We start from the raw sequence: 22,606 nt of genomic DNA, 5'->3' as shown, positions 1-22,606 counted from the left end.
ATATATTATACTCAATATAATGTATACATTACATTGTTAATGTTCCACATTAAAGAAAACAATTACAAGTGGCATTAAAAATGCTAGAGCGTACCTGATGATATAAAATATTTATATTGTTAATTGTTTTTAATTGAATTGTATTTAAGGCCAGTTTTAAGCTCTTCAAAGAAAGTTGTGTTCTAGTTATGTTAGACTATGGTGCTGTGGAAAGATATACGGATAGGTCATTTAAAAAGTGTTTTTCTTACAATATGCACTTGCCCAGGTACACTGGACAGTTATTCTTTCCTGTACTTCATTCCTCCTCTTCCTACTGGCCACAAGGAGATCCTATTACTGATGCAACTCCGATGTAAGAGATCAGGGACAAAATCCACTTTACTTTAAAACATTGCCTCATTTTATCTTCGCCTGCACTTTGAAATAATTGTTTTTGCACAGGAAAAATACTGTTTTGGCTTATCTATCATGGGCAGAATGGAAAGGAGGAACATATAGCCTACCACCATGCAGCAGGTCGTCCCATCTCTTTCCCACTGCTCTGTCTCTCTTCAGCTGTTCTATCCAATAAACGCAAAAAGCCAAAAAGCAATCTTTTAAATAATTTAAAATAGTAAAATAACGTTAAGCAGCAGGAGTTTCCACGAGTTTTGTAAATCTCGCGCTGTTTCTCAATATTGTACTCTTGAGTAAACTGAGTTCCGTAAATGTTGGTTGTTTGCGTTGATTGTTTTGCCTACTCTTAGCTTATACTCACAGAAGCATTCAGAGAGAGGTGCATTTTATTTTAGATTTCCAAAACAAACTAAACGTTGCATTTTTGCATGTACAGGGTTTTGTGGATGACAAACTGTAGGAATGTGGTATATACAGTTTTTCCCGTATCACCTGAATGCAGCAGAGCGTCTTATGAGTGACTAACTCCGCTGACCAATCAGCGTGGATTCTGAAACATTCTCACCCAATCACCGGAGTCTGAAAATCATATTGTCCAATCACATCCAAAGGGGCAGATCCTGATTTAGTTTTAGCCCCGCGGTAGCTAGATGATGGAAGCTGAATGAAGCGACTAGCTAGTGACAACAACATTACTGTTTATTAACTGCCATTAATATGATGGGACAGGAAACGGAATAATAAAGACGTTTGGGAGCAGTGTAGGGGACCCACCTACAGGGTTCTGCATGCTCGGCACACAAGCTAAGCAGGACATACAGTTGATGCGTGGGGGCTTGCTAATAACAAACGTTAGCATGCGCTGGATGGAGTTACACTTGGGGCGGATGCATGGTTGAAACTGTCATAATTAACGAAAAACACATCTCGAGAGGGTAAATAATCTCAAGAAGCATTGTTTGAACTCTGAATGAAAATGGTCTGGCTCTTTCATTATGCAGTATGTTATACAGTAGAAAACGTTAGCTAATTTAGCTAGCTAGCTATCGTTAGCTGTCATCTAACTTATATCCAACGTTACTGTATAATTTATTAGTTTATTTTGATTCGTCTGAGAGCATGTCTGGTTCCTAAAATGTATCTTAACGATTACTATGATATATTATTCTGGCAGTCGTGCACACTGTGAATCCCAGTTACTTGTTTAAGTAAACAGAAAACTATACCATTTAATCCAATTTGTTTCACTCATATAGGCTGAGGTCAAATTACCACCATGTACTCGAGCCCCAACAACCGCATGAAGTCCAACTGCAACAGCAGCAGCATCACTGAGCTGCTGGGTGCCCTGTGTGACAGCAGCCTGTCTGGAGTGTCATGGAAACGCCGTGCCCTGGGTGGAGTCTCCAGGGAAGGCTTCCACAGAGCTCTCAAGAGGTGTGCCTATGGCGCCCTGCTGTCAAATCTATTTCAAGATGACACCAAAGGGACTGCCTCAGGAGGACCGAGTGCCACAGCTAGTACACCAGCCAAAAACAAAATCCTGATGATATGTTTTGACTTGCGGGTGGCAGGGTGCCGAGAGGAAGCAGAGAGGTTGGAAGAGCAACTGGGGATGCTGCTGGAGGGAGCATCCTCTGGCCTGAAGGAAGTAGATGCAGTCCTTGAACTCTTGGTACAACTAGCTGGTTCTGCACCTCCCCCCCCTACCTCTTTCAGCAGGGACTACATGAGACGAGAGAGGACCGTGGTGCGGAAGCCTCAACCCTGGAGCTACCAGAGCGAGGAGCTGCAGAGGCTGGAGGCCCGGTCGTGGGGTCTAGTGTGTGGGGAGGAATGGGGGACTTTGGAGAGTTTGTGTGGAACTCAGAGGTTGATGGCTTCCCTTCCAGGCACGGGACTGCTGGCTTTGAGAACTAAATTGGAAGCGGAAGAAAGATTTGAGAGGGAGACCAGGATGACACTGTTTGGAGCATTGCAGCACACTCGCACCTCAGACATTGACATAAGACTGGACCTGCCTCCTGTTCCCAGTAATATTGACGTAATTGGGCTGGCTTTGAAGGTATGATTTGTTGTTGTCATGTGGCCAGGTCAGTTCAAGTTCATTTTAACATGCCAGTGGGTTCATATCTGCACCAGTGTTTGATTTAGGTTTAATCCCCAGTGTTACGCAATGGTATCATTATGATTACTTGTTGTCTGTACAGGTCCCCCCGTTCTTAGATCAGTCTGAGGATGAGGGCTTCCAGTCAGCTTCCAACATGACCCCGGACTCCCAGTCAGAGACCAGCTCCGTTCCAGACGTTGATATATGGGACGCTCTCCGCACGTTTGAGCCTGGAAGACGGCGCTGCTGGGAGTCTGTCGGCTGGTAAGTGACACGCTGTTGAAACTACTTTCCGGAGAAAATCACACGTTTTTAAGATCGACAGACACCGGGGGGGATGTTCGGCATTTTTGCTTGATAAACGACTTGTGATCGAGAAATTATCAAAGTTGTTGGAGAGAATTTTTTGTCTTGATTGATTAGTAAATATGGTATCCAATGTCAAATTTTGCTCTCCCTCTCTTAAACACAACACCGAATTTTAGCCCACCGGGGAAAAAAGAGTCCCTCTATCTAACAGAGGGAGGCAGGGAGGCCTTTGACCAGCTCTATCGTCTATGGGAGGGGGAGATGCGGGTTGTTAGCACTGCCACACCCTCTCCGCTCCTCCCGCTGCCCCTGGACACTCAGGCACAACTGGTATTTGACCTCCTCAACGTCTTGATCGGAGTGGCGTCCACAACCTTCCCTCTCAACCAGGTGCATTTCATTATCCTTCAGTCTCTTAAATGCAATAAAATGCAGTTGCTTTGTTGTTTTAGGGGTCTGTCAGACTGAAGTGATAAAAGTGAATGAAGTGATAAAAACACTGTGACAGAATGCAATTACTAAAAAAAAAAAACACAGAGAGAAGAAAAACTGAGAGCAGAATCAATGGACCATCTGTGCATGTGCAAACCCAATTGACTTATAAAAGCCAGCATACAAAAGTGACAGTGTCGAGCACAGTCAGTCGCTTGACAAGATACATTAAATGATGAGGAAACAAATGAAAATATTCCTAATGCCAAAAACAAAACCACAGGAGTGCTCTTGTGTTGCTTTATTGTTTCCCATTAAGTTTTTATATCTGCAGAAGATTATAGTTATTTACTACATAAATTGAATCCTTGTTCTCTTTTTTTTTTACACTCCCTGAGCTCCTTGTGTTCTCTCTGCCGAGCAGACTTTATCATTAACATGCAGGCTGGACACTATCATGAACACCTACAATCTAATACAATAGTCTTGCATCAGCTGCAACTTCTTCAAGGCTTATGACGTTAAAGGTTTTGTTGAGTCACTTTCGAAGAGGTGTTTATTAAACTCTAAGGTAATCTTTGAGGCTGTGGTTTGTGGTAGTGTTGTGCTATATTGCAAAATATTGTCTGTTATTTCTGTCTGCCCAGAAGGGTCCTGCCTGTATCCAATTCTCATAAAACAATCATGGAAAGGACAACATAACAAACATCTAATTATGTGTTGCGGTCTAATATAATAATACCACCACAAAGCATGCCTGCAGAAATCACCATGGAGGTGACTCTTTGACAGCCTCGACACAAATTCAATATTATAAGTTTTACAAAGACGGTCTTTGCTGCAGGGCTATTTTATTAGATTGTATTAGTCTGTATGGTTATCCATTGTATTTTGCACGCCATCTGTAAATATGTAATCTCCTTCGCAGAGTGTTCAGTTTGACGTCAGACCTGGTGTGTGCGTGTCAGGAGCCTCTCCAGAGAGTGTGTCTCGTCTCTTAGGGGAGCTGGCCCAGTACGGCACCCACTACTTGAGGCTTAGCCGCTTTTCTCTCCAGAGTGCTGACAAAAAAGGCCTAGTCTTCCAGGTATGTTTGTATAATAATCATAAATACCCTTGAGACTGCACATCTTCTCTGATCCTACTCAGCGTGGGACTTTAGTTGTTGCCATTCTTGTGGTCTTGCATTAATTTTTATTAATTCCTCAAGGGGCAATTTGCAAACACAAATACACATAAACAATGCATTCACAGAAACTAAAAACACAAATACAATCATGTAAGAAAATAGGTTTAATACACAAGGGTGAAGGCAGTTGAACATCTGTAGCCAGCAATATCCAACAAAGTCAAACACTGCAGAAGGACAAGCTGATGTATCTATGCTGAAGGGAAATGGTGTTTCTCTCCAAGGCTTTTACAGGTGGTCTGCGGAAGTATCTGCATTACTACAGGGCTTGTGTTCTCAGCACTCCACCCACCCTCAGCCTGTTGACTATTGGCTTCCTCTTCCGCAAAGTGGGCCGCCAACTAAGGTGATTTTTAAACCAAATCTCACCCAGTCGACAGTTCAGTCCGTCAGTCATACAGAGGACCTTAATGCAAATATGATCGGATCAAAAGAATCTCTGCTTCCTTTTTAATCTAAGGTATCTGTCAGAACTGTGCTGTGTAGATGGACCTATAGGCGCAGGCCAGGCTACCTTCCCTGTGGTGAGTGCTGTTTTATCTGCAAACTGCAATATTTCATCCATCATGGCTGTGTTTAGCCTATCAGATGGAATGTCAGCTCAGTGCCATGTGCTTCTCCTCAGGGTGTTAAACTGATGTCCTACCTGTACAATGAAGCACACAATAACTGCAGCAACGAAAACTACCCGGTCCTGCTGTCGCTGCTGAAGAGCAGCTGTGAACCTTATACACGGTCAGTCATTACGTTCCTCACACAGACGTGTCTTCAAAAACTAAATATTATAACCCAAAGACCTGACTCATTAATATGCAGAACTTGCTCTATTGATTTTTTTTCAGGGATGGTGAAGACTGAGTATTGACTGTTTTCACTGTACTTCTCTTAGGTTTGTGTCTGACTGGGTGTACAGCGGCGTGTTTCGGGATGTTTATGGAGAATTCATGATCCAAGTCAATGAGGACTATCTCGGCTGCAGAGGTGAGACGACTCACAAACATGCCGTCTCCAGATCTGAAAAGGAAAAGCCTGCAGTGCCCGACAGATTGTCTAGCAGAAAAAAATAGATTTCATTACAGGCTTTATTGCCAAGTTGGATTTGTCCTTGTGTCTATAAAGGATGTCATGAAGTTATTGGATGATAATCAGTGGGAAACAAAATCAGCTCCCACAGCTTTGGAGACCAGAGCCATCTCCGCTGCGTAAGCCACAGGGACAGACGCAGATAAATAATGTTCCTTTATTCTTTTAGTTGGTAAAAAACATGCTGCCTGCATGTCTTCTCTTGTAATTGCCCTTGACAAACCTTGCTGACTTCATTTGTTTAGTGTAATAATGAGTGTCTCTTTAAGGAGAGCAAAAGAGTGGTTGAGACGGGAGGAGATGATCACGCAGAGCAGGAAAATACAGACCAATCTGGACTCTACAGGAACTGTCTGATTGAAGATTAATATTTGCTGTTTGATATAAAGACACATTCATTTGTTTTACCTCAAGTCAAACTTTAATGTGAGGGTTGCAATTACGGCTGCAACTAGCAATTATTTTGTATTATCTATTGAACGGCTTATTATTTTCTCGATCTACTGATGAATCATTTTGTCTACAAAACATCAGGAAAAAGAAAAAGAAAAAACAATCACAATATCCTAGATTAAAAGGTGATGTCATAAAAAGTCCCCCCCCCCTGGAGATTACATATAATATAATATAAATATAATGTAAGACTCTTTTTTTTTGGAAAATCGATATGCCAGTAAAATATATTATTATTATTATTATTAGTACTATTATTATTAGTACTATTATTATTAGTACTATTATTATTATTATTATTATTATTATTATTATTATTATTAGTACTATTATTATTATTATTATTATTATTAGTACTATTATATTATTATTATCATTAATAATAATATTATTATTAGTAGTAGTACTATTATTATTATTATTATTAATATTATTATTATTATTATTATTAAGACCAAGAAAAGCAATGAATTCTCATTTATAAGCCTGGAGCTTTCACATTTTGGGCGTTTTTGTTGGTTATCAAAATATTTGCATATAAAACGAATCGACTTATAATTGCAGTTATAGTAACAACATTAATAAAACAGTATTTTATACTCTAATATTGTTACCGATAGAAATAAAACCATTTGTTTTTTACATTTTGTGAAAACGAGAAAGCACATGGTGGGACTGAAATGATTAAACGACATTTGAAAATGTGGTTCTAGCTAAATATAATAATCATAGACAAAATGATTGATTGAGAAAATAATCAGCAAATTAGTAGATTGAAAGTAATTATAAGTTGCAGCCTTGTATTAGAGATTTGTTTGTAAGTAATCATCAATTTGGATGACAGCCTGTTCCCCAAATGAGTACACACTGTAACTGCTTCATTTTGACAGTACTCCATAAATATGGTTTTATATGAATCATAGCCTGTCCAAATATTGTATGTCATGCAACATCTCATTCAAGGTCAGACCATCACCTCGGCTTTGTCTGTCTAAGAGGTTCATTTGCTCATCGGCTACACCTCATCAACTCCCGCACTGAACCTCTGCACTTCTCGCTCCTGCTTTTTGGAGGACACACAAATGTCATTGTTCTCCTCGAAGTCCGTCAGCCAGGGAAGCAATCAGCGGCTAAGTTTTCTTGGCAAGCCGCAGGCTTTCTGTAAAGAGCTCTGGAAGCTCAGTGCATTCATGTTCTCGTATGCTTTTTGCTTAGGATCACTGAGCTAAGCGCTAACAATTTCCAAGTGTTAATCCAAGCGACCAGAGTTTTGCAATGCCCCGTAAGTCATACTAATAAGGAAAAGTTTTAGGCCCAGTGCAGGGCATTGCTCCACCACTAATACTTGTTTTTTTTACTTCAGTTGCTAGTCTACTGTTATCAGAAGCATAATGGAGCAGTCAAACAACTTGGTCTAAATAGAGCGGCATGTAATAGGCGTCTTTGAATTCTTACAGACAAACACTTCTGGGTCCAAGGCTACACTCTGATCTCAAAGGATGTGGAGGACTGTGTGCCCGTCTTCCTGAGACACATCGGCAATGATGTGTACGTCTGTGGAAAGACCATCAACCTCCTTAAGATCTGCTGCCCGCAGGTTTGTTTTGCACGTTTAAACACATTCACATATGCTGCAGACGGGGGATTTGTTGCTGTTGAATGTTGTGTAAAGATATTGATGCCTAATTAAGTCTTAATTTATTCAGTACAAAGAGAATCTTTGAATGTTGTTTGCAGTGTATAAATAAGGGCGTTAGAACATTAAACCTTAAAATTACCCTACCATATTTGATCTGTTTTTCTGGCTGTTAACAGTCATTCAATGTACCGTGTTGGTGAAGAGATGCACACATCACAATTATCTACCTGCCACAACACGCTTCTGCCAATGTGGAAATCCATACTGCCGTAAGGGGATGGGACAAATAATCAATACTGCAACATGGGCTCTTTGAAAATGTTACCACCGCACATGCATCAGTGTTGTGATTCATTGTCTCGTGGTACTGAGGCAGAGTTGTTCTGCTCTCTGTCACTGCAGAATGTTGAGTCCTGCTTTTTAAAACATATTGCCATTTTAGATATATACTTTGTTCTGATGTGACCATTGTGATGTAACCAGGGGGGGAATCAATTAGTCGAATAACCCAGTAGTCGATCCAAAATAATTGATTTTTTGTTTTTAAAGTTTTATTTGAAATGCGAACCATTTCCTAGTCCCAATTTCTAAACCTAGGATTTGTTGCTTCTGAAATGAAATCGATGCAGATGATGATGTTTTCTTGATTAATTGGTCTATAAAACATCACATTTAAACAAAAATCATCACAATTTCCCAGAATCCAAGGTGACGTCTCCAAATTGCGTTTTGTTTTTGTCCAACCAATAGTTTACTGTAATGTAAGACAAGGAAAAGCATCAGATACACACATTTTAGAAGCATTTAGAAGCATTCTCTTTAACTGTGTCCACAGCACTACATCTGCTGGTCGGAGCTGCCGGTGCCTCGCATTGCCTGTCACCTTCTCCCTCCGGGAGGTGGAGGAGATTGAGAGGGACTGTGCTGTGTACCGCGGACGCATGGAGAGGGTTGCTAAGCACAGCGCCATCAGCAGGGAGGAGCAAGTACTGAGACTAATGCATATTGTCTGCTACTCCTCACTTATATCTGACAAGAGCTTTGGTCAAATTAGCATAAAGAAAGATATAAGAATGTGTTCCTATGTTAGTAGACATGGCAGTCAAACATGGTGTATTACTTTAATAAAGACAGTTATTTCTCTGCTAGCTGACTTAAATGGATCTTTAACAGTCAAGGGAAGCCTAAACTTCAGGGAGAGAAGGTAAACCTGCAGTAAGACAAGTCATTACACAGGTATTGTCCCTTAAGAAAGAGAGAGGAGTTTTTTTCATTACATGATCCATGATGGTGACACTAACCCTCGAGTACTGAGAATTGCAACAGAGAGTCATTATAATGATGCAGCTGTAGTCGGGGGCATGCACGCTGCTTGATTTAGTGTAACAACCTGTGTGTGTATGACCTATATCGTGTGTGTGCTGACTGGCAGAGGCTGGAGGAGGAGAGGTGAGCTACAGGGCAGCCGGATAGATCTTTGTTAATGATGATTTCTTGTCTGTCTTTATGTAAGGCCCAGCGAGCAGAGCAGGCACGCCAGGAGCTGATCAATCAGGTCAGAGACTCAGCAGCCAAAACCCTGGAGAGCATCCGCGGTTAGTGTTACGCACACACACACACACACACACACATTATGATTTTATATAGTGCTTGATGTATATGCACACCTCTATATAAAGCACACACTTGCTTTTCTTGGCTCTTGACTACGAGAGTCTCGTTCAGCTGCATTCATTCCTCCTTCAGGAGAGCAGCAGAGATGCACACGGGCAATAGCTGTGAGGGATGCTTTGAATGGCTTACTGCACTATGGGCTGTGGAATCTAATCATCGCTCGCACAGTTTATAAAAGTCTTCACGTGATTTATTACATCAAAACGATGTGTGGCAAAGTTTGGGAGGGGTGGTGAAAAGTCTGGCCTGATGCTCTATGCCTTGGCATCTTGGTTTGCGTGAGGCAGATGGTGTGTGTGTGTGTGTGTGACAGAGATGTTATGTACTTTTCGATACGGGGGGGTAAGCAGCCCACTGTTATCTCTCTCGGCTCCTGTAGGACGCCAGGTGTCTCAACGTCTGGCTGTGGAGGCCAAAAAGAGGGAGCGTTTTGAGGAGCTGAAACAGCACCTGGAGCAGGAGCAAGAGGTGTGTGTGTGTGTGAGAGAGAGAGAGAGTGACTGAAAAAATGTTGAATAAGAGTGACATATTTAAAAATGAACCTGTGAATGTTTGTGTTGAGAAATGTGTGAGCATGTATGAGAGTAAGAAAACGCCAACTTATTGGCAATAAGGCTGAATATTGAGGTGACACTCTGCTATAAAACTGAGGGGAGCTGCAGATTTAGGAGATATACCCCGTAGGTTCATCACTACAGGTGACCCCTTTCACATTGTCATTTGACACATTGTTATCACTTTAAAATCAACACATCTGTCAGATCAGAATATATGTTCGGGAAAGAATAATGTCAACAGAAATTTAGATTCTTACACTCCTCCCACGGTTTTGATGACCATTATAGAAGCTGAAAGCAATGATACGTGTGTGTGTGTGTGTGTGTGTGTGTGTTGCGTGTGCGTGTGTGTGGCACCAGTGGCGAAGTGTAGCCGCGAAGAAGCATGAGGGGGATGACTTCAGCTTTGCCAGAGAGCTGAGGGATAGAGAAAAGCGACTACAAGCCCTGGAGGAGCAACTGGAGCAGAGAGCCAGGTCTGACTGCTTTTACAGCCACCACTAGAGATAAATATGTTTTATTGATTGATTAATCTTTGGTAAGATTTAATTTGATATAGAATATATTGACTGACTATGTGCAAACATGATGGGACATCAAATCCATCTGTGCCGGATATTTATTTGGCTCAACGAGGTGTTTAAGGTCAGCGCTTACCTGCGCCTGCCCCCTGCAGCTCTTTAGCTAACCAATTCACAGCTTCACCATTACTGCCTTGCTGTAGTATTTGTTATAAGGTTTCAAGATTTAAATGCCTTATTATTTGGGATGTGCCGGGGAAGTATTCCATATCTACTAGGTAAAAACTTATATTTCTTATTTTAGAGGCTGATTAATCAATTATAGATCATTAAAGCGGCCGACAATTGGTTAAGGAAATTGCTCATAATTGAATTCAGAGCCATCACAGAGCCTGAAAGCACATATTCACACACAGGCTTATTGCCGACCAATACGCTTATCAGAGTCCCTGATGAGCGCATGCACGCTAAAGCTTATCATTGCAGAGTAGAAAGAACACTGATTGCTGGATGATTTGCACTCGCATTTAAATATAAATGATTCGGCATTCAATAAAGACATAGTACTTGTTGGCAAGAATCACGGCAGCCAATCTGTGCTTAGGAAGAGTAGCAAGTATATTAATATTTTGCTATCCTTATTTAAGTTGAGTACTAATATGAAGCTAACTGGAGCAAAGTATATCTGCTGACTGTATGAGCTGTTGAGAAAAAGAACAATCCCATAAATTAGAGGTTGCATATTTGATCCTCAACAGCCATGTGTCACAACAATGGAGCACAAAACAAAACAAGGCATGCCCTTTCACATAAACCCTCTCCTAAACATACATTTACTGCAAGTTGCTATGGGTGAAATCCTCATCTAGATTATTTACTTGTAACTTGTGTGTTACCGCGCTCACATTGTAGGAATGATCTGATAGCTCAGTACAGCCGTATGTCAGAGGAGGCAGCTTGCCGAGAGAGACGGGCCATGTGGCGGGTGCAGCGAATGAGACTTGACGAAGCCCGGGCTCAGTTCATCATGCATGACAGGCAGCAGACTGAGGTTTGTAATGAATTCACATGGAAAACACACACACACACACACAGAGGTCAAGGAGAAGATATTAAAGAGATGATTTAAGGTAAGAGAAGTAATGTTAAACAAAGCTCTCGTTGCTTCTTTCCAGGCAATGCTAGAGAAATATCCTTTAGGCCAGGGGAGACCTCCCATGGAAGTGTTGCCACCTGTTCTCTCAGCGCAACAGACAGCACCACAACCAACACTGGTATTACAACCCGTTTCAACATAAATCTCCATTTCTTTCCTTTTAATTATGTTCTACAGAAGTGTTTGCTCAATGGTATCTTCTCCCAACAGGAATCTCTCACTCAGGACCCGTCTGAGAAGCAACCAGCGGAGACTCAAGAATCTCATGCTGTATCATCACCGCCTGACCCATCTTCATCCACCCTCAAGCCCCTTACAGTAGACCCTGCCCTCATCTCTGAGGACATCGACATCAATGATTTTCTCCCCAAGTCATCAAATTCTGCCAGTCAACAGGTGGATATCGCCCTACAGGAGATCGGCTCCGACCTACCTGAAGTGTGTCCTACAGCACAAGTAGTAGACTATGACTTCTGTGCCCCCTTTAGTCCATTTGAGGGTATCACTGGCCAAGCCTCAGTCCAGCCCCGGCCACGCTGGGGAACTGAAGTCCAGCATGACATGATCCAAAACCATCCCTCTTTTTCTCACATCCCCATAGGAGAGAACATTTCTCAAGTCCAGGATGGTCTCCCCAAAGCCAGCCCCTTTGGCCAAGCCACCAAATCCATCTTTCCTCTAGGCCAATACACCCAGGAGGAGCCCCAAAATAGATCTAAATCATCAAACATTTATGGACATCCCTCTCAAGCCTCAGTGCAGCTAGTAGATGGGAGCGGCTCAATGACAGACAACAAGCAGGCGGAAGAACCGAAGACTGAAATGGTGAATTTAGAAATTAAGGTAGAGGCAAATAAAGACGAGGGAAAATCTGTTGAGGCTGCAAAAGACGATGATGTGTTTGATGCGGCCCTGTCCACCACACCAGAGCAAAGTGGCAAAGATGATTGTCATCACAAAGCAGTGACCAGTCTTTCTGACTGTGGTAGGATTGATCCCCCTGATGCAAGTGCACAAGATAAAGCTGATGATAATATTTCTTTGCCAAACACTCATGTCTCCAGTGCTCACCTAAAAGCCGGAGAGCCGGTTTCAGATGCCGTTGCCCAGCAGCCTTCACTTGGCATCCACGGACATTCCTCTGATGCTCACATAAAGATCGGACAGCTTGTATTGGAGGTAACCGCTCCTCTTCCATCCCCTAACGTCCACGGACATGCCTCTGAATCCCACATCAAGATTGGAGAACATGTTTCGGAAGTTGTTGCTCCTCAACCTTCCGCCAGTGTTTACGGTCACTCTTCAGATGATCACTTTAAAGTCGGTGAGAATGTTTCAGACGTCGATGCCCCTCTGTCCTTCCCCAACGTTCATGGTCACAGTTCAGATTCCCACATTAAAGTTGGAGAGAATATTTCAGATGTTGTCACACCACTTCCTGCTCCCAGCATCCACGGTCACTCCTCTGATGCTAATATAAAAGTGGGCGAGTTTGTGTCCAACGTACCTGAAGCAAGACCTCGTCATAGTAAACATGGGCATGCCTCAGACGACACGCTTAAATCCGGCTGTGTCGTATCTGGAGATGAACCTGCCTTGTCTGCTCTACCTGGAAGCTCTTATGGTCACTCTTCAGACTCAGGGTTGGGTGGTGGATGTGTAGTTTCAGGAGACGAACCCAAACGTTCTCCTCTACCCGGCTGTGTCCACGGTCATTCTTCAGACTCAAATTTAGTCAATGGATGTGTTGTGTCCAAATCTGAACCACTTCTATCACCAATACCCGGCAGCGCCTACGGCCACTCCTCTGATTCTACGCTGGGGGGGGGTTGTATGGTGTTGGGGAGAGAGCTGCAACCCTCTGCACTATCAGGCAGCACTTATGGCCACTCATCAGATTCTTCACTTGCAGTTGGGTGCGTGGTGAAGGCCAGTGACATCTTGAATCAGCAGAAGACAGGAGACAATGAAGATGGTAAAGACAATGAATAATATTTAAGTGATACACATTCTGCAGTTGAGAGGCACTAAAGTGAGATAGTATAAGATGTTATGATCGTTGATGCAAATGTAATCCAGATCAATAAACTCACTCTTGAGTTGATGCAATTAGAAAAAAGCAAGACATAACAGAACAACTCGCATACTAAAAGGAGATGATCTTGAGAAGTCGATAACGAGAATAAGATTTATACATTTAATTGAAGACAGGAAAAAAGACAGAACTGCTTTTTTACTCGCTAAATTCTCACTAAAGTAACTAACTAACTCATAAATACTTCTATTTTCAATTATGTATCAATTATAATTTTCTAAATTTAGAGGTTGTGGTTTTGACCAGATATTATATTTTTCTAGCCCTGGAAAGATAAATATTAGTAGTGTTTTGCTCTGATGCATTGTTGTTAATTATCTCAAACAAATGTAACTGCAAATTGTGTTTCTATGTTAAAGTAACTGTCTACAACTCTCTTCAGTTTCTAAGTCGGACAGACCTGGTGAGCAGATGGATGAGTTCACCGAGGCCTGGGCAGGCGGCTTTAGTTTGTCCCCTGGGGAGAAGTCTGAGCAGGAATACCTCTTGGCTTTGTGTGCTCAGTACGAGGTGGAACAATACGAAGACTGCTACAACCTAATGGGTAAGTTGCAATCATATGACTGGACACATTTTAAGTGGGCAATGTGATTCTCAAGACATGAGCATTTCTGTATATGCTAAGGGAACTTTGGACAGTAAGGCCAGAGACAATGTAACTACAAATAATTGCCAAAACGGAGCATTTGAATAGAAAAGAGAAGAGGATCCAAAACGGAACCTTGAGGGACTCCACATTTTGACTCTGTAGGAGAAGAAATGGAGTTATGTAGAATAACAGAAAACTTTAAAGTAGGAATTCAATTATTCAAGAACAGTGAGCAATATATTACAGTTTTATAGCCAATTAGTATCACAAATGAAGCTAATCTCTAAATAAATACATATTTTCTACACGGTTTTGGTCTTCAATAGCAGAAGCCTAAACGTACAAATCTAGTAAAAAAAATTAAATAGGCTCCCCTGATCTTCTGATAGTAGCCTGTCGTCTTAATTGAAGAATGTGAGCATATCTACATGGTTGGAAAGTATGTGCAGCCTGATGTCTCTGAAATAACTTAATGAGAAAATTAAACATCTTGTGAAATGGAGCAAAACAGTACGTCAAATTCCAGAGAAATAAAAATGATGCACCTTAAAGCGCTGGAGCATACTTCATGTAAATTAAAACAAGCCTTTCTACATGTTCAGGAGTGATGCTTTTCCAGAGGCTGTTAAATATTTACTCCATCAGCAGACACAGAAGTTGCATAAAAAGCGGGGATATTTCATAAGGGTATTAAGTCTGGTTTATGTTTGGTTGGGATGCATCATGGTTTGTTGAAGTGATATCCTGTCTTTTTCACTCTGCGTGTCATGCTGCTATTATTCATGCCAGCTTCCAGGGTCTCCATGAAATCAGTCATCCGAATACATCTTCCACACTACTGATCAAAGTCAGGAGCCGTAATTACTTAGGGAGTGTTACTTTAAATATAGAAGGTAGCCAAAATAACCCTATCCATTGTGCAACTCTTCTGTTTTATTATTGTTAAGATTGTGTCGGAGAGATTCATCTCTTTTTAAAAGATGAACACATTTTAAGACCTTAGTGTTGGCGCTGCAACAAACGATTATTTTCATTATCGATTACATTATAGAAAATGGTAAAGAGCCAAAGGGTGGTTTTGTATGACCATCAGTCAAAAAACCAAAGATATTCAGTTTATTATCACAGATGAACCCTGTTCATTTTAACATTTGAGAAAGCATTTAGACATTTTTACTTAGAAAAATGTCTAACAATTACTCTTTTATCAAAATTGTTGCAAATTAATTTAATTTAATTAATTCCATCAACTAATTATATCCGCCCTACTTAGTTTAATCATTTAATAAATGGTTCAATTGTTTATTTAGCATTATTTATTCTAGCAAAAATCTAACAGTACTAGGATAATAATTTCTTTTTCATTCAATCATACATAAAAAAGATTATTTGCACTATTTAATACAGAAGTTTCCTTCAGTTGTGAGAGTGATATTTCTTCAGCAAACATGCCTGTCATCTGCCTCTCACGCAGCTTCGTCCCCCGAGTGTCAGCTGCTAAAGCAGGTAACTCGGGGCCCCTGGGGCCTTCCTATGGACCCCATGTTACGCAGAGCCACAGACACCACTGCTGTCCATCTCAGCGAGATGGTTTCCCTGCCAGTTCTGATCAAACAGGCAGTCACTACCCCGCTCATCACACAGTAAGTGTCTGACTGAAAGAAAGCTGCAGGGGGAAAGTGTCTGATTTAGAAACATCACATTTCTAACTACATTACAAGTTCTCGTCTGTGTGTTTTGAGTGTCTGAGAAAGACATGATTATTTTACCTGGAAGCCAAATACTATGTTTAAGAAACATGCAGGTGTGAGGCTTTCACTGATCTCTTGTCATTTTTCGAATACTTCAGGCCACTTAAGCTGTAGTTAAGTGCACATTTTGCACTAGAGGAATAATTTAAATTCTTATTACTTCCCATCTTTGTAGGGTCCCTTTTTTTTTCTGCTTGAAATTCTATCAGAACTCCAGACGAGCTCTTCACCAGCAATGTTTCTGCACACTATGCAGTTTAGCCTTTGCGTGTAAATAAATGGCTTTTTTTCTTGTTATCCCTCTTCTGCACACAGAGGGGGTGCAGTATATTTAGCAATGGAATTAATTGCTCTAAATTTGTATTAACACATTTGTATCGCATGCTGTACAAGTTCTCTATTTGTATATCTTCCCTGCTGACTTCAGTTAAAGAGAGCCACAACTAAATCCCACTGTTATATAAATGGGAATTTCTTTAAAATAATTTAAAGCAATGGGATGCAAGAAGTCATCCAAAAAGTGAAAACACCAGTATATTCCCTGAGCTTTCTCCAGATGTCCTCACAACCTTTATCAAATATGCAAGTCAGCATCATTTGTAGTCCTGATGTGTGCGTGAAAACTCTTCTCTCGTCCATCTTCCATCCCCAGTGTATCTTTGGTGAACAAGGCAGTTGTGGACTACTTCTTTGTGGAGTTAGGTGTGGAGAGACACTTTGAAGCACTGCGCCATTTCCTGCTGATGGAGGATGGCGAGTTTGCACAGTCCCTCAGCGATCTGCTCTTTGAAAAGGTGAAGTTCTTTTACGAACGTTTCCGTCATACGTTATGTCTGCATTAAACTAAAGGTGATGGATTGTATTTCTTTCATTTATTGCATTCTAGCAGAGGACAAGAAAGGACAGCTTGCAACAAGGCCAAATGTTTTTAATCAGGACTGCATGTACAGGAAACCTTGTAAACTAAATGCTTCTATGCTTAAACTACTAAGTGCACGCTGAATGAACTAAAACTTGAGTACACAGAGTTAGCCGATGTTTAAAAACAAATGCGCCACAGGTGGAGGGCAGAAGTTACCCGACTCTTGTTCCCTGGTGAACGCCTTGTGTAAGGGTTCATAATTTCTCCAGCAAAATGTAATATAGAATCCTAGATCCTGTGTGTATTGCAGTTATTAGTCCCCCATAGCTTTAAAAAAAAAAAGAAAGATTGCTGTTGAGAAATGTCCAAGCAAAGTTGACCGTTCTGAAAGCTGCTCGAATCAATGTTTTTATATAAATAATGGACTGAATGACTACGTGTCACGTTAACGGGGTTGTTTATTGTGATCGAACCCACAGAGGAGTTAGACCAATAAGAGAGCTAAAGGAGAAAGAATATTGGACTTAACATGCATCGGGTAGCCAGAGACATGACTGCAAACGAATGATAATGTGGCTGTTTGCTAAGACGTTCACCACATCTATCCTCTGGGGGCAATGTGTTTCTTACACACCTTTTTAAAATATTACATTTTAAGTTGATGTAGTGAACTTGTTAGCAAACATTTGCTTATTTCACAAGTCCAGCAGTTACAGATTAGAGTTTTGTTTCTGGCCACCAAGCTAATGTAGGTCCAATACTCACTCTGCAAACTCCTGAGGGGAATCTCTTCTGGGTTTTAGCAAAAACATCAAAACAGTGGAGTTGTGGGCCGGACAGCTTAACAATGAGCTGAAACACTATTAAGATCTTTAAAGCCGACGCCAGCTGCAGCTTCAGGTGATTGTCTGTCTAGTTTATCACTACGAGTGACATCTTTCACATTGTCAAATTGTTTTCGCAATTTAATTGCTCTCTGTGCCTGTTTTGCAGCACATAATGCGTCGATGCTTAGATTCCCGACACCACTTATGTTAAGCCCGAGCTTCCTGCCGTGAAATAAGAAGCGCAGCCTTTGCTAACACCTTGGTGCTGTTCTGCAGAAACATTCATGTACATCTGTCTCTTGAGGCCTATGAGACAGAAGGTTTTTGTTCCAGCCAAACACTACACCAGCTGATCTCACTGATTAGCACACCTTCAACCGGAAAGCGAGCTAATCATTGTAATCAGCTACATGCAGTGTTTGTTTGGGATGAAAACCTGCCGACTCCTGGGCTTTGGTTGGCTTATTTGAAACGATCGGTGAAGAGGTATTGGTAATCCTTGGGTTGATCTTTGTGTATTTATCTGGCAAATGTCTCCTCCATCCAGCTGGGCAGCGGCCAGACTCCTGGCGAGCTGCTGACCCCTTTCGTCCTGAACTCCATCCTCAGTAAGGCGCTGCAGTACAGCTTACACGGGGACACCCCCCTAGCAGGTAACTTCACCTTCGCTCTGCGCTTCCTCCCAGAGACCTTCCACCCGCACGCCCCTGATTCTCTCAACTGTCTGGAGCTACGCTACAAGGTGAGGAAGTGTGTTCTAATGGAGTGAGTAACTGAGTGTGTGCGCTTGCATGAGTGCGCTTGCATGAGTGCGCTTGTCTCTGCCTGAGTGGCAGCATGAATGCGACAACCTGTCATGTTTTGACAAACTGCTCTGGGTGTGTCAAATGAGCTTATCACACACTTAATGGTTGAACCTTGTAGATTGATTGGAGTTGAGTCTTTTGGGTGACATGCACAGTGACTAATGCTGCGAGTATTGTCCTCTGCTCTTGTTCTGTGTTCTTCACACTCCTGACTGTTCCCCTCTCCTGCTGAATCGCTTCCTTCTCTTTCCGTATCTTTATCTGTTGCTTCGCTCTCTCCTCGTATATCTTTTCCTTATTTCTCACCACCCTGCCTTCCCTTCACCATCCTCTCACCTCCTTTATCAACATCTCTGCACTCGCACCTTTCGCCTCCCCTCCTCTCGCCTCATTCGTCACTCTCCCTTTTACTTGTTCTTCCCAACTCCTGTTACTTGTTCCTTCACTTTCTTTCACACTCACACCTTCACACACTCCCCCCCCCCTCCCCCTCCCCCTCCCCTCCCCTCTTTCCTTCATCTCCCAGGTGGACTGGCCGTTGAACATCATCATCACGGACAGCTGCATGAACAAGTACAACCGTCTGTTCTCGTTCGTGCTGCAGCTCAAACACATGGTGTGGAGCCTCCGCGAAGTCTGGTTCCACCTCAAGAGAACAGGTGAGACTGTCGATTGAGGCCCCCCCCCCCCCCGCTCAGACTCCACTTTACCTCTGAGAAGGAAGAGCTAAAATTCTTCCCGCTCTGCTTCAACTGTTTATAAAATATTCATTGAGGGGAATGCTGCGATTCCTTCATGTTTTATTTATACAAAGCACATCTCATAGCAGTGGGACTGTTGTAAAACAGTGTGCTTCACTGGGTTGGATAGTATTGATCAGTAAAAGCCTGTGCAGAGACTACTTAAATGGATACCCTGAAGGGAAAACGCTAAGTATTAAGGTGTTACAGGGACGTAAACTTCAGCGACTAAAACAATAATATTTCTGATCACAAGGAAAGAATTATGATTTCTTCGTACAGTATGCATTTTTGACCGCAAGCAGGACTGCACTCAATTACATTGTAATCCTTACTATAGCTTTAACCATCAATTATTTTCATTACCAAGTCCCAATGTGTCCCATGTGCCCAAAGTGAATTCAAATAGCTTACCAACAGGAATAAAGAGCCCAAAGTTGTTGATTTAGCAGCAGATCACATCTCATCCCCTGCAGCACTGATCATGACATGTTTCCATCTCTGTTCCCCCCAGCGCTGGTGAAAGGTGCCGGTCGCTCGGTGCAGTTTCATCAGCTGCAGCTATACAGACATGAGATGCAGCATTTTGTCAAGGTGATACAGGGATACATCGCCAACCAGATCCTGCAAGTGTCCTGGAGCGAGTTCACGGCCAAGCTGGCCACTGCCAACGACCTGGACGCCATCCACCGCACTCATGCAGACTACCTCAACAGAGCCATCTTCAGGTGAGGGCTGGAGCTACATATATGTCCATGGAGTCAGTATGTATTGCAATATATCTCTTGTTATCTCCATGCAGAAAATAGATGATATGATATTATAAATGTATTGCATGGGAGACGACACTTTGGAACAAGACCAAATGTCCTCGTCTCCCCTTGAATGCGATACATTTTAAGCTTTTCAGCGTGTTGAGTGATCACAGCGTTCAGTATTTCGTGTTATCAGCTTATAGCCTGTGCACCCCATGTGAGCGCAGACACAAATAACCTTGTAAAGTCAAAGATTGCATGCATAAACTACATAACATAGGTACACACTGAATACACCCAAAACACATCACCGGAGTACATTTCAAACAGGAAGTCACGCCACACAAATACCTTGTAGTGTAATTTAGTATAATTATTGTTGATGATGCTGCCTTAATTAAAATACATTCAATTATAGTTTTTGTTACTGATCTTTATGTATTATATATTTTGCAGTAACACATTAAAGATTTGAGTTTTTCTCATCTCAAATATTGGTCAGGGTGTGATGGGCATTTTTCAGTGTTCTGATGTTACAGTGTTAACACACAGCAAGGTATGGAGATTTTAAACGTGGTAATCGGCACACCTTAGACGAGGTATCAGAGTTGGTATTGGCAGAAGAAAAGGTTTGATTGGTGCCTCCCCCGCTCATTCAGGCTCAGGTCCAGATGCTTTCATTGTTGTGTTTTATGTTTAAATTGACGGGTTCGTCTCTAGTATAGATAATAAAGCCATAGTTTAGTTTCTGCCGGGTACTAGAGCTGAAAGAAAAGTCGATTAATCAATTAGTCGATCCACAGAAAAAGAATCGGCAACAAATATTTGATTTTATCGCTTTAGGTCATTTTTAAAGGCGACATACCGACATGACAACATGCAGAAAGATTCATGGGAGTGAAATTGTTCCTTCAGGCTCTGTGCAGGCACAGCAAGTTGAAGTGGCACTCTGCACCCATAATTTCATATACAATTATTCAACCTCCTCATAACAACTTAATTAAAATTCCAGCTGGTGATGAGGCTAACTTTTGAACCTGATGAATGATTGAATCTCATTAGGTGAGGTTGTCAGTATCACACTTTTCTCTGTATAATTTCAGCACATCTGAAAAGTTCCTTGTCATGTTTCTTAAACTTTGCACTCTTCTTGCCTCCCCAGGGGTTTGCTGACGGAGAAGGCGGCTCCGGTCATGAACATCATCCACAGCATCTTCAGCCTGATTCTCAAGTTTCGTGCCCAGCTGATCGCACAGCCCTGGGGCAGCCAGCAGGGGGAGGCAGTGCACCCCAGCTTCATTGCCATGCAGCAGTCGTACAACACCTTCAAGTATTACTCTCAGTTCCTTTTCAAAGGTAAAGGGCAGAGTAGTTTTTATATACGTAACTTGTGTGCATGTGCTCACCCCCTCGGTGTGATTCAGATTAGGAGTGTGAACATGTTTTGGATAACACTATAGTTTATTTACTGCCTGATTTAATTGAGTTTTGCTGCCTTTAATCGCTCTTCCCGTTCATGCTGGTTATTACGGGATACCTTCCTAAAGGTATGTGGTGAGTAATGTTTCAGTGTGTAAAAGTACATACTTTCAAAAGTTTACGGGAAGATAATGAGACTTGATTTGTGTGGAGGCATCTCGGTGTCTTAAGTACATAGTTCCCATTTTTATTTCCACAGATAATTTCCTAGCCGAGCCGCGGCAGAGGGGATAGTAAAACAAAAGAGGGGGTTTCATACTAAACAGATATTTAGAACGCTTCTAAATCAAAGTTACAAAAGTGCTTTATGTTTCTTCTTCTTCTCAGTGGTGACCAAGCTGGTGAACAGAGGCTACCAGCCTCATCTCGAGGATTTCCTTCTCCGCATCAACTTCAACAACTACTACAAAGACTCCTGAGCTGTGTTTTGTCTTGTATGTCGTACATGAGCTAAGTGCGAGTCCTTAGATAACACAGGGTGGCATATGTTTTGTTAGATACTTATCCAATGCATCCATCGTGTACCATGTCAGAAAATCAGACGTATATAATACATTCATTTCAGTGTTCAAAATATATTTAAAAACCCCCCCACCGGTGCTTTATTAGGCCGTGCAGTTTGAACTACATGTCTCGTGTGCTTGATTAAATGCTTTACTCCTAAAACTGTATGCTGCCAAAGTTTGTAATTGAGATAATGCTGATGCCTGCTGTAAAGTCTGACACTCGGGCGTGCCTCCAGCTATGTAGATAAGTGCATATAAATTATGTATTCTGTAAATACAAAAGCAAAAATGCCTTGTTCATTAAATGCTTTATTCTCTAGTGTTGATGCCAGTGTTATTTTGTGATGTAAAGAAAACACATTTCCATAAGTACTAAAAGGTTACATGTTAGCATAGTTTGTAGAAAACTACAACAAATAAGGTTTAAAGCTTCAAGGGTTGTGGATTATGTCAACTTCAGCCATTTAGGAAATAAGAAGGGAGAAAATGCAGTCTTTGCTATATTACTGAAATGGATACCCAGACGTTTTCCTGACGGTGCATTAAAAATATATCAAGACTATGCAGCACAGCTGTAAGTGTAATGGGCTGCAGCAGGCCACAATAAGAGGATTTGGTTTCTTGACTGCATGGTTTAGTTAAAGACACTCTTCTTACCAACCGAGCCATCAATC

The 22,606-nt window shown here is 41.8% G+C and overlaps 1 protein-coding gene across 1 annotated transcript; it reads left to right on the top strand.

The window, feature by feature from the left end:
* Positions 1–1,033: 1,033 nt before the first annotated feature.
* Positions 1,034–22,256, top strand: tubgcp6 (tubulin gamma complex component 6). Its single transcript, XM_029433624.1, is given in 26 exon segments — positions 1,034–1,334; positions 1,656–2,464; positions 2,610–2,773; positions 2,995–3,208; positions 4,179–4,337; positions 4,664–4,785; positions 4,900–4,963; positions 5,065–5,174; positions 5,329–5,420; positions 7,433–7,572; positions 8,450–8,491; positions 8,493–8,600; positions 9,128–9,209; positions 9,668–9,756; positions 10,206–10,321; positions 11,279–11,417; positions 11,542–11,640; positions 11,733–13,497; positions 14,000–14,161; positions 15,681–15,849; positions 16,610–16,751; positions 18,194–18,388; positions 18,979–19,111; positions 19,707–19,920; positions 21,110–21,303; positions 21,754–22,256. Coding segments are annotated over 25 exon segments (5,595 nt in total). The 5' UTR covers positions 1,034–1,334; positions 1,656–1,675; the 3' UTR covers positions 21,846–22,256.
* Positions 22,257–22,606: the final 350 nt, after the last annotated feature.

This window comes from Cottoperca gobio, chromosome 6 (assembly GCF_900634415.1).
Source record: "Cottoperca gobio chromosome 6, fCotGob3.1, whole genome shotgun sequence".
NCBI lineage: Eukaryota > Metazoa > Chordata > Actinopteri > Perciformes > Bovichtidae > Cottoperca > Cottoperca gobio.
The sequence above is the reverse complement of the archived record's forward strand: the minus strand, read 5'-3'. Positions and strand labels throughout refer to the sequence as shown.